The sequence below is a fragment of the Pristiophorus japonicus genome, chromosome 7, assembly GCF_044704955.1.
Source record: "Pristiophorus japonicus isolate sPriJap1 chromosome 7, sPriJap1.hap1, whole genome shotgun sequence".
Classification (NCBI taxonomy): domain Eukaryota; kingdom Metazoa; phylum Chordata; class Chondrichthyes; family Pristiophoridae; genus Pristiophorus; species Pristiophorus japonicus.
The window spans coordinates 188,212,932-188,225,729 of record NC_091983.1 but is presented as its reverse complement, the minus strand read 5'-3'; the positions used below and the strand labels follow the sequence as shown (position 1 = coordinate 188,225,729).

General features: G+C 44.1%; 1 protein-coding gene across 1 annotated transcript in view; it reads left to right on the top strand.

Annotated features, from left to right (window-relative positions):
- The first annotated feature begins 759 nt into the window (after window positions 1-759).
- The window catches only part of popdc1 (popeye domain cAMP effector 1), a 91,933-nt gene continuing 79,894 nt past the window's right edge, over window positions 760-12,798 (top strand). The window contains exons 1-3 of the mRNA XM_070884243.1: window positions 760-1,514; window positions 2,195-2,303; window positions 3,420-3,679. Of these exons, the coding sequence (XP_070740344.1) occupies window positions 1,027-1,514; window positions 2,195-2,303; window positions 3,420-3,679 (857 nt within the window). The 5' untranslated portion in view covers window positions 760-1,026. The remainder of the gene's footprint in view (window positions 1,515-2,194; window positions 2,304-3,419; window positions 3,680-12,798) is intronic.

The following is a 12,798-nucleotide window of genomic DNA, read 5'->3' as shown; positions in this document are numbered from 1 at the left end:
TTTGGGGCCGCTGCGTGTCGCTTGATAACCTGGGTGGATTCCATTTTCGCGTTGCCTGCAGCTGAAACAGCAGTAACGTGAGATACTTATTTGTAACTATTTTTAATACAGTAACAGGGTGGTTCATATATCTCGCTATATATAAAGTGAGTGATGGCTGCTGCTAAGTCTCGCTAGGATGGTTTTAACCCTAACCATTCCTTAAGCAATTTATTTTTTCAAAAACAAACCTTTCTTGTATAAAGCTTCCAGAATACCAAGTACAATGTAATAAAGGCGATACTGTAAATTCTAAACCCTATCCTTTCCCCATATCCTTTCATTTTTGTTCAAATATTTAGCTTTTTAAAAAAGTTTTCATGGATTCTGCTTCGACTACTGTTACTGGAAGGTTTTTCCTTGTCGGACAACCTCAACTTAAAAAAAGCTAACCTTCATTCTTTTGAGGATGATTTTAATGCCTTTAGTTACCAACTATCTGTCCAATGGGAATCAGCCTTACCTTAGCAAAACCTCTCAAAATTGTTAACAATGCTGATGTCTCCTGGATCTGTTTCACTATTTAATCCTATTTGCTTTCTCTACAACAAGGAGTAGTACTGGGCGAAAGCAGATGGGAGTGCTCCAGGGACCCAAGTAATTGGCGGCTTTCAATCTATCCGGACTGGTTCCGTGTTCACAAATGGAGCGATGGTCACTAGGACCCGATATAAACCTGGTGGCAGCAATAAATGACTGTGGCACATGTTACATCCTTAATACATGGGTGCATGTGGCCGCGCCCCAGGGCTTGGCTTTCACTTCGTCGCCCTCAGAGGCCTCAATTTAGTTTTTAAATGAAAGAAAAGGCAGAAAGTGTTTGTCCTTAGCCGGGAAACGATGGACCTTGTTTTTTTAAATACAGGAAGCGGGGCAGCCCTTCCCGCCCCAGCCGCCTCCCCGGACCGCGTCCTGTTGCTATTTCCGACTCTCGCTTGCAGCCGACTTTCGCAGGCAGATCAGATGTGAGTGAGCGATCGCTCCAGGATGGAAAGCGATAACACAACTTTGTGGGAGACGCTGCTGTACGGTCACCAAGCGTGCAGCGGCTGGAAGCAGAGCGTGGAGGGCTCCGTCTACCACTTGGCCAACATCTTCTTTATTCTGGGCTACATGGGCGGCAGCGGGCTGGTGGGGCTCCTGTACATCAACCTCTTCTTGTGCTGTGGTTTCCTCTGCACTTCCATCTGGGCGTGGACCGACGTGTGCGCCGCCGATATCTTCTCCTGGAACTTCGCTCTGGTGACCATCTCCGCCCTGCAGATCATCCACGTCGCCTACCAGCTCCGGAGTGTCTCCTTCCAGGAGGATCTCCAGAACCTGTACACCACTCTCTTCCAGCCGCTGGAGATCCCTCTGCCCGTCTACAAGACGATCGTCACCTGTTGCAGTGTGGTCTCTCTGGAGAAGGATCACTGCTACGCCATGGAGGGCAAGACCCCAATCGAAAGGCTTTCTCTCCTCTTGTCCGGGAGGTTCGTAACACTGGCCGGCTTATTCCGTGTGTGTGTGTGTGTGTATGTGCTTTAAAACGAGTAGTTACAGTGTGCTACATAACGTTGGTGCCGCGATCTTCAACTTGCCACGGGTACATTGAAAGAAAACAACCCGGCTAGATCGGACGGGATGCATGTGATTATTGGGAATTGTGATCCGATGAGGATTAAAGTTCAGTTCCATCATAAGTGTAAATTTGCGCTTCTTTTTCGTTTGAATTTCATTTTTAAAAGCGAATGCATCTCAAATAAATACATTTCTGATAAACCTCAGGACGCGCCTCCTAAAGATATTAGGTAACGGACTGGCTGTTAGCGGATTGAATATGCATTCGTAACTATTTCATTCCTGTAAGATGTAAGAGGTGTATCTATATCGTGATCTGTGCACTGATGCCCAGAGGCTGTACTGCACTAGGTATCACATCAAACAGAAAATGCAGCATCTGTGGAGAGAGGAACAGAGTTAACATTTCAGGTCGATGACCTTTCGTCAGAACTGAATCGTTAACTCTCTGTTTCGCTCTCCACAGATGCTGCCTGACCTGCCGAGTATTTCCAGCGTTTTCTGTTTTTATTTCAGATGTTTAGCATCCGCAATGTTTTGCTTCCGTACTGGTGTCTGCCGGTGTCACATAATCTCCCTCATTTGTTGGCAGGATTCGGGTGACGGTGGATGGGGAGTTTTTACATTACATTTATCCATATCAGTTTCTGGATTCTCCTGAATGGGACTCACTCAGGCCGTCAGAGGATGGGATCTTCCAGGTAAAATGAGCAGCACACGTTTAGCGAGAGTTCAAGAGTAACTTTCTATTAGCAATCTTTTAGGGTCAGGGGAACAGCAGGTCCGTGAGCACAAAGCCAGCTACTTTTGATCTTATGTTAAAACGCTTTATCTTAATCTTTGTACTTAAAACCGTCTACCAATTCTTAAACACACCCCGCCAACATGACGAGTCCCTTCCCTCTCTGTCCGTGTATACATTCAATGCAAGTTGATGGGCATCTCCTACCAGAGCACAATTCTGTTAGGACGGAACCGGATTACATGGTTTCTACCAAAGGACGCGTCTGTTTCAAGCAAGTAATGTTGGGATATAATTTGCACTGGCATATATTAGATTCTATTTTAGGATTATGTTTAATTGTCAATGACCTGAGGCACACGCGTTCCCAGCCTGTTTTATGGTTGAGACCCACAAAGGAGTTCAGTAAAATGAATTAGTTGGTCCTTTGTACGGACCCGATAACTTGGTCCGCATTTCATACCTTCTGAAGGATTGAGGACTCGTTCTTTGAACCCTTGCACTCCTCTGCACGCTATATTTAGTGACGTGGCAAATGTATTAGAATATTTTCACGTAAAATCCCGAACTCACCATTTTACGATTTCATTAGAGGAAATCTTGAACATATTTGCTATGTCCCAACGCTCAGAGGTGAATTCCTCCTCCACCTCCTCCGCCTTGTTTAGTCCCAAAGGATTCAAAAAAATGCTGAATTAAGGCTCAACTTCAGTCTATCTATCGATTCTAGCCTCAGTCGCTGCTGTACACAGTTTAACATTAATGTTACTGTGAAGCTGTTAACTGGCCTAATCTGTTTAGGTGCAGCCCACACCTTGTCGCGGGTTACGGGTGAATATAACAGTAACAGAGCCTGCTTTCTGGCTTTGAAAGCACTAGTTTGCAGGACGATTTTGCTTTTCTAATGGTTATTGGATGGCTATTTAAATCTGGACTATTCGCTCTGATGAATATATTTTTATTTTAGATGATTGGAGGACGGTTTTATAATGATAACATTGTATGACCAGTTGTTGCAAGCTCTCGGGATAGCAACTGATATCCTTACATATCGCTGTTATTCCCCCCTATCTAGGTGACTCTAACAGCCGAGACGGGCTGTCGTTTTGCGGCCTGGAGGAGAAAGAAGCTCTACCTGCTATTCGCCCAGCACCGCCGCATTTCCAGACTTTTCTCCGTCTTAATTGGGAAAGATATTGCCGACAAACTGCACTCGCTGAACGACAAAGTCTGCATCAGCAACGGATTCCGTTATGATATCAGGCTGCCGAGCTTCTATCACTTGGCCGTGCCTGTTGGCGAGCTGTCAGAAAGAAGCCCCCGGCAACTTCGGTTGTGAGCCACCTTGGCCGAACCAAGCGCAGAGACCGTCGGGCGGCGGGACCTGGTCCGGGGGCAGGCAGCCTCAGTGAGGGGGAGGCCTGTGATTGAAGTGTTCCCGATGGATGTGGGGGCGATGCGGAACACAGCAGTGCCCTCCGAGTGACTGCCGCTTCAGTGCTGCTGTATAGTTTGTTTGTGGCGACCCCTCCTTGTGCCCGTCCAACCCGACCTTTTAGAACATGCAAAGGGGGCAAAAAAACAGCCTCCTGCTTTATATTACCCCTCTTGGGTTGTAAGTAGGAAATGGGGTCTGCACTTACCCGGCAGAGAGATGCAAATGGCAGAATCCTGTAATGATTTACTAAAATTTGAAAAAAGAATGCACCTCCCTATAAATTTATACAGTATTTGAGCTCAATTCTCGACTGTCTTTTATTCTATATCGGTGCAATATGCCTCAAGGAAAGAGGTTTCGAAATGGGGAATTATAGTGCTTCCGAATTCTTTTGCACAGCTGCCATCGACCCATTTATTTCTGAATGTCACACACGCCCCGCCTGATCCCGCCGTGATCCCCAGAACCCGCTGGGATAAAACACACTGCGCTTTGAATGGCTGCTGCTGGATTCTGATTCTCGCACTGATGCCTCTTTTCTGAGGGGCTGTGTTTACCTGCGTGCCTTCAACACAATGAATTTACCCGATTAAGATTGGGGCGAGGTTGCATAGAGTTCCAGGACACTCACAATAAAACCCCGACAGTTCGCTGTACTTTCCAGGACAGGACCGACATTGCGGAATGAATGTTGAACGGGCTGCCTCCGTGGGCAGTAGCAGAGTAGTGAAGTGCACGGCATTGTGTTTCTATCTACTCTTCCCTCATCAATAACGAAAGTGGATTTTTTTTTTAATCTGAAAATGCGGCTGTAATTTATTTTCTAACTCTACACTGTGGTTTATCGACCGGGGAAACCAAATGATTAAGCGAGGACATGTTCTGCATTTGCACTGAATGCTTATAAACACAACAGTGCAGTTTCCTTTAAAAGGAGAAATTACTTCTTTAGTTGCTATCAATAATAACATTTACTCTGAACTACAAAGGAAGCATATCTGGGTTGCTTGTAATACAATACATTAATGGTAGTCACTGACATGGAAGTTCAAAGTAATCGATGTAATTGGCACTTTCCAGCTGATTTATGTTCAATAAAGACTGCGTCAAAGATATTTGGATTACGATCAATCCCCGGGAATGCCAGTATATGATTATAAATGTTTGCCGGTAGACTGGATACATTATCAAATAACAATAATTAATTCGGTCCCGAGAATTTGCTGAACTATAATCATCCTCCCTTCAGGAGAATTTGCTAGAGCTGCAGCAAAGACCCATCAACCATCCATCTCCCAGTTACCTAAACACATATCCATTAAATTAAACGTTCTACTTTCCTGAAGCATAAGGAATAGTTTTTTTGGAAGCACAGTAACAGTCGTATCCAAAGAGCAATATAGGCTTTAAGGCAGATCTCTGGAGTTCAGACACAGTACTGATGTTTTAAAACTCCAGGGATAGATCAAGTCATCTTGCCCATGGGCTTTTTTTCAAAATTGAGAAACCAAGGTTAAGGATCAAACTTGATAGTGGTTGTAAATCAGGAAATGGCTATTGAGGTGGCGAATTTCATGTTTTAAAACTGTCAGTATAAGGAAAAGACTGAGGGAAGTAAGGGGATCCACAGTTTTAAGGCCCTGGGAAAGAATGAGGCAGAATAGTGAATGTGCCACCAGTCTTGGCTTCAGTGCAGTGATTATGTAGGGGACCATGGAGGATGATATATTTCAGCTGAGGGGGAACAACAGCTGAAAGTTCAGAGGGTCACTGAGCATCATAGTGCCAATAAAATCAAAACAAGAAAGGTTAATGGGGGCATAGTTTCAGAATAAGGGGTCACCCATTTAAAATGGAGAGGAGGAATTTCTTCTCCCAGAGGGTTGTGAATCTTTGGAACTCTCTGTCCCAGAGAGCTGTGGAGGCTGAGTCATTGAATATATTTAAGGTAGAGATAGACAGATTTTTGAATAACAGAGAAGTCAAGGATTATGGGGAGCAGGCAGGAAAGTGGGGTTGAGACCATGATCAGATCGGCCATGATCTTCTTGAATGGGGGAGCAGGCTCGAGGGGCCAAATGGCCTATTCCTGCTCCTTATGTTACAATGGAGAGATGATGAAAACTAGAGGTGAGTGAGGACTTACCTATCCAACCTTTTCTTGTATCCGGGTGTATGAGAGAGGCAGTAGGAGAACTTCCCCAGATATGGGAGCAGTATTGATGCCCTGGTTGAACTTGGGCCTCGTGGAGAATTATCAGTTGTTGTAGAGAAAAGAGCCAACCTAGATTTTGCTTTTTAGCAGTGGAGGAATGTAGGAGTTCCACTTGAGGCCAGAGAAGAAAGGGTCAACAAAAATGCTGTTGGGTGTGAAGGACTAACAGCCGGGATAACATATTGGTGCTGTGATTCCAGTGACATAGTGAGAAATAACACAGGGCAAATTAAATGGATCAAATAATCTCTGATGCCATCTGAATTAATTCTCTAATTCTTTGTTTAAACACACTAATCCTCAATCTGTCAGCTAGTGTTCTCACACACCCAATATGTAGATTCATAGGCATTTAATAGGGTATAAATTGGACAACAGTCAAAACTGAGTTTAATCCCAGTGGCATACAACAATGGTGTGCTGGAACAGAGAGGCCTGAGGACTGTCCTAAATTGGTCCTCAGACCTCATCATAATAATTCTGGTGAGCTGCAGCCACCAATCAGGCAGGCCAATGTAGTCCACTGGTCAGGGCCCATCTATTAGCAGCTGGCACCAAGGCCCACAGGGGCAGGTGCGGAGGAGAGGCCATCAGGGGGAAGCAAGCATGGGCCAACAGCAGTTTTGTGAAGCCAGGAGCAGCACTCCTGCTCCTTCCAATTCCACAAAAAAATTAAATTTTCTCAAATTTTGGGTGTCTTTTATTGAGCTACCTCCTTAGGCTGCTCAATACTCAGAAATATCAGCATCACCAGCTCTGATTGGTCTAACCAAATTTAAGGATTCAGATCGGAAATATGCTCAGAAGCCTCATTCCAGTATTGAAATTATGTCTGCACTCATTTTAGTTGGCCATTAGAGCCACCTAACTAAAAGCCCTGAACAGTTTAGCAGTGGCTCGAAATCCCATGCAGATTGACCACTGTCCTCTATCCTGCTATAATTGTGGCCATTTTACGCCTGTAAATTTATGCCCGAATGTGTCTTTGATGCTCTATAGTAAAACAGACCTTTCATAGAAGAAAAATTGTGAACTTTATTTTGCTGACGAGAAATGGACAGTGATGAATGCATAATGTATCTGCTCAAATGGGGGACAATTAGTCTTCACTGGACTTTACTTTGGGTATTTGGCCTACAATTAGAGCTAAGTAACTGTGAAGTATAGTTTATCAATCATACTCAAATTCAACATGTTATTGAAATGATGTAAAGGCTATATGTATCAGTGGGTGAAATAAGTGTTTTGTATCAAATTGCATGAATCTGTGGTCTGGTTGCTTTCTAGTCTAATCAAGGTACAATAATCTTTCTTGAAAAGTGCTGACCTTGAAATTGGAGCTCGAAGATTTTTTGTGGTGAGTTTTTATGCTCTTCAAGGTGAGGAATGTTTGTGCTGGGCAAGTGAACATTTTCCCATTTTAGGTACTCAGTGTCAGTATCAAGCACCCCAGGGTCAGGTATAGCACAGCTAGCTGCAGAGTAAATGTCCCTCCTCTCGGCTTCCGCAAACTGGTTTTAGCCTCAACATCAAAAGAATATTCTCCACTACAGTAGTGTAACCATTCCATTTCCTACAATAGGTTGTTACCAATTAGTTCTGCGAGTCCATGTTCATTGTGAACTGGGTCGAGATTTACCAAACATATTTTACATAGAAGCCTTAAAGTCAACAGAGAGCAGATGTTCATCCCGTTAGTTTGAGCTGGATTCAACCACAACTTGCAGAGGTGAAAATGCTAAGCACTACACTATGCAATTGCCTCCAGAACTAGGGCTCTATACTGCAGTAGTGGTTACTGAATGGAACAATTTGGGCCACTTCTCCACACTCTATACTTGTGTTCTCTTTAAAAGGTAGCTTTCATACCAGGTTGACATTTTTTACGAACTGAAACATTTTATATTTGTGGTGCATGAGCTAGTGGAAACAATCTAGGGGCCAAAATTACCCCCTTTTTAAAGAGCCATTCTCACCTCAAAGAGGCAGTGATGGTGCGGAAAGCACTCAGAAGCACACAGAGTCACCAACAATCGCGACATTGCCCTCAATTTTTTGATGGGCGGTGGACATTCCTGCCCCGCCGGTGTTGTCACTCCATCACCGACTGGCAGTGACCCTCTTGCCGCCCCGCGTTGGAAATTGCCCCACGGGAGTGGAGCGGTGGCCGCTCGGTGCCCCCGACTGCTTTCCCCTGTGTGAAGCTGCCTGTGGCTGGGCCGGCCATTTTATTTTAAATGTTGGCTGACTCCGAGGTCAGCCCGACAATGGTGACCATGGGTTCGGCCAACAGGCAGCCTGGAATCCCTTCTTGGGTGCTGGACCACTGGCCCGACCGAAACCCTCCCTGGTGGCCCAGTGGGCGCCACTAAAGTGGCTGCAGAGCTCGCAGTGGCCCTCCCCTTTAACTGAAGGGGAAGGATGTTTCTACATGTCAGCACAAAGCGGGACGTCTGCGTCACTTTGATGGCATCAGTGCACACTGATGACACATACCGACTTCTGCTCTGTTCCCCACGCACTTCCGCCCCATCATAACCTGACTTCACTGCCCAGAAAAAAAATTACAAAGAGCTGAATCTTGCTCTACTCTCCGCCCGAGAAAAATCTTCAAAATTGGTGAGTGCGTCCCCTTTCGGTCGGAGGGCAATTTCGGCTCCTCTTATCACTGGGTTATATGGCATGTAATATAGATTACCCAATCTACACTCTTGATCGGTGGAAAATTACCACACTGACAGACAACATAATTCAGGCAAAACAATGAATCATGTATTATATGGAAAGCAAGTGAATTCAACAGATGAAATCAGCAGTATATAACTCAGCTATATAGTATATAACTTTAAGAAATATTTTCAACTGAATCAGAACAAATCATTTTGAGATTCTTATCATTAATTTGAGGCTTTTGAAGAATAAAGTAAATGCCTTGGTGCTCACTTGTTACAGTGACCTGGGAATACAGTCCATCTGAGTGAACTAAAGAACAAGGGTATTCCAGGGTATTAAAAGAGATGGCAGAAGTTATAGCAGATGCATTTGTTATAATCTACCAAAATTCTCTGGACTCTGGGGAGGCACCAGCGGATTGGAAAGCAGCTAATGTAACGCCTCTGTTTAAAAAAGGGGGCAAACAAAAGGCAGGTAACTATAGGCCAGTTAGTTTAACATCTGTAGTGGCGAAAATGCTTGAAGCTATCATTAAGGAAGAAATAGTGGGACATCTAGATAGGAATAGTGCAATCAAGCAGACGCAACATGGATTCATGAAGGGGAAATCATGTTTAACTCATTTACTGGAATTCTTTGAGGATATAACGAGCATGGTGGATAGAGGTGTACCGATGGATGTGGTGGTATTTAGATTTCCAAAAGGCATTCGATAAGGTGCCACACAAAAGGTTACTGCAGAAGATAAAGGTATGCAGAGTCAGAGGAAATGTATTAGCATGGATAGAGAATTGGCTGGCTAACAGAAAGCAGAGAGTCGGGATAAATGGGTCCTTTTCGGGTTGGAAATCGGTGGTTAGTGGTGTGCCACAGGGATCGGTGCTGGGACCACAACTGTTTACAATATACATAGATGACCTGGAAGAGGGGACAGAGTGTAGTGTAACAAAATTTGCAGATGACACAAAGATTAGTGGGAAAGCGGGTTGTGTAGAGGACACAGAGAGGCTGCAAAGAGAGTTAGATAGGTTAAGTGAATGGGCTAAGGTTTGGCAGATGGAATACAATGTCAGAAAATATGAGGTCATCCACCTTGGAAAAAAAAACAGTAAAAGGGAATATTATTTGAATGGGGAGAAATTACAACATGCGGCGGTGCAGAGGGACCTGGGGGTCCTTGTGCATGAATCCCAAAAAGTTAGTTTGCAGGTGCAGCAGGTAATCAGGAAGGCAAATGGAATGTTGGCCTTCATTGCAAGAGGGATGGAGTACAAAAGCAGGGAGGTCCTGCTGCAACTGTACAGGGTATTGGTGAGGCCGCACCTGGAGTACTGCGTGCAGTTTTGGTCACTTTACTTAAGGAAGGATATACTAGTCTTGGAGGGGGTACAGAGACGATTCACTATGCTGATTCCGGAGAAGAGGGGGTTACGTTATGATGATAGATTGAGTAGACTGGGTCTTTACTCGTTGGAGTTCAGAAGGATGAGGGGTGATCTTATAGAAACATTTAAAATAATGAAAGGGATAGACAAGATAGAGGCAGAGAGGTTGTTTCCACTGGTCGGGGAGACTTGAACTAGGGGGCACAGCCTCAAAATACAGGGGAGACAATTTAAAACCAAGTTGAGAAGGAATTTCTTCTCCCAGAGGGTTGTGAATCTGTGGAATTCTCTGCCCAAGGAAGCAGTTGAGGCTAGCTCATTGAATATATTCAAATCACAGATAGATAGATTTTTAACCAATAAGGGAATTAAGGGTTATGGGGAGCGGGCGGGTAAGTGGAGCTGAGTCCATGGCCAGATCAGCCATGATCTTTTTGAATGGCGGAGCAGGCTCGAGGGGCTAGATGGCCTACTCCTGTTCCTAATTCTTATGTGTAAGTCATTGTCTTCTTGTATTTCTCAAACTAAAGAGGCCTCTAAACACAGAAATGTCTATTGAGCTAGCTTCAAAGGCACAATGGAGCTTTTCAAACGTGGCACTAGTTAATTGACTTATGGTTTACATATCATCCAAGCCTTGTACACTTAATTAATGCCTTGAGAAGGAATAGAAACATAGAAACATAGAAAATAGGTGCAGGAGCAGGCCATTCAGCCCTTCTAGCCTGCACCGCCATTCAATGAGTTCATGAAACTTCAGTACCCCCTTCCTGCTTTCACGCCATACCCCTTGATCCCCCGAGTAGTAAGGACCTCATCTAACTCCCTTTTGAATATATTTAGTGAATTGGCCTCAACTACTTTCTGTGGTAGAGAATTCTACAGGTTCACCACTCTCTGGGTGAAGAAGTTTCTCCTTATCTCGGTCCTAAATGGCTTACCCCTTATCCTTAGACTGTGACCCCTGATTTTGGACTTCCCCAACATTGGGAACATTCTTCCTGCATCCAACCTGTCCAAACCCGTCAGAATTTTAAACGTTTCTATGTGGTCCCCTCTCACTCTTCTGAACTCCAGTGAATACAAGCCCAGTTGATCCAGTCTTTCTTGATAGGTCAGTCCCACCATCCCGGGAATCAGTCTGGTGAATCTTCGCTGCACTCCGTCAATAGCAAGAATGTCCTTCCTCAAGTTAGGAGACCAAAACTGTACACAATACTCCAGGTGTGGCCTCACCAAGGCCCTGTACAACTGTAGCAACACCTCCCTGCCCCTGTACTCAAATCCCCTCGCTATGAAGGCCAACATGCCATTTGCTTTCTTAACCGCCTGCTGTACCTGCATGCCAACCTTCAATGACTGATGTACCATGACACCCAGGTCTCGTTGCACCTTCCCTTTTCTTAATCTGTCACCATTCAGATAATAGTCTGTCTCTCTGTTTTTACCACCAAAGTGGATAACCTCACATTTATCCACATTATACTTCATCTGCCACGCATTTGCCCACTCATAATCAGACTAGTGCTGGAAACACCATTCTGTACCTGACTAAATCAAAGTACCAGATCTGTGATGACCCAAGCATGAAGAAGACAACTGTGTCTTCAAGCTCATATCTTCTAACTTTTGTCTGCCTGGATTCTACAAATTAAAATATAAACCAGTAATATAATATAAAACAAAAGCAAAATACTGTGGATTCTGACAAAGGGTCATCGACCTGAATCATTAACTCTGCTTCCTCTACAGATGCTGCCTGACCAGCTGAGATTTCCAGCACTTTCTATTAATATAATATAAAATAATCATTGCCTTCAAAAGATCCATAATTTAATTATATTTTCAAAAATCATTGGGCCAATTAGAAGAGAATTTCTGTTGTCCTATGAATAGTTGCTCCAATCACACATACAAGTAGCCAAGTTTGCCGACGATACAAAGCTGGGAGGAAAAGCAATGTGTGAGGAAGACACAAAAAATTTGCAAAAGGACATAGGCAGGCTAAGTGACTGGGCAAAAATTTGCAGATGGAGTATAATGTTGGAACATGTGAGGTCATGCACTTTGGCAGAAAAAAATCAAAGAGCAAGTTATTATTTAAATGGAGAAGGATTGCAAAGTGCTGCAGTACAGTGGGACCTGGGGGTACTTATGCATAAAACATAAAAGGATAGTATGCAGGTACAGCAAGTGATCAGGAAGGCCAATGGAATCTTGGCCTTTATTGCAAAGGGGATGGCTTATAAAAGCAGGGAAGTCTTGCTACAGTTATACAGGGTATTGGTGAAGCCACACCTGGAATACTGCGTGCAGTTTTGGTTTCCATATTTAGGGAAAAGATATACTTGCTTTGGATGCAGTTCAGAGAAGGTTCACTAGGTTGATTCCAAAGCTGAGGGGGTTGACTTATGAGGAAAGGTTGAGTAGGTTGGGCCTCTTACTCATTGGAATTCAGAAGAATGAGAGGTGATCTTATCGAAACATATAAGATTATGAGGGGGCTTGACAAGGTGGATGCAGAGAGGATGTTTTCACTGATAGGGGAGACTAGAACTAGGGGCATAATCTTAGAATAAGGGGCCACCCATTTAAAACTGAGATGAGGAGAAATTTCTTCTCTCAGAGGGTTGTAAATCTGTGGAATTCGCTGCCTCAGAGAGCTGTGGAAGCTGGGACATTGAATAAATTTAAGACAAAAATAGACAATTTCTTGAATGATAAGGGAATAAGGGGTTATGGG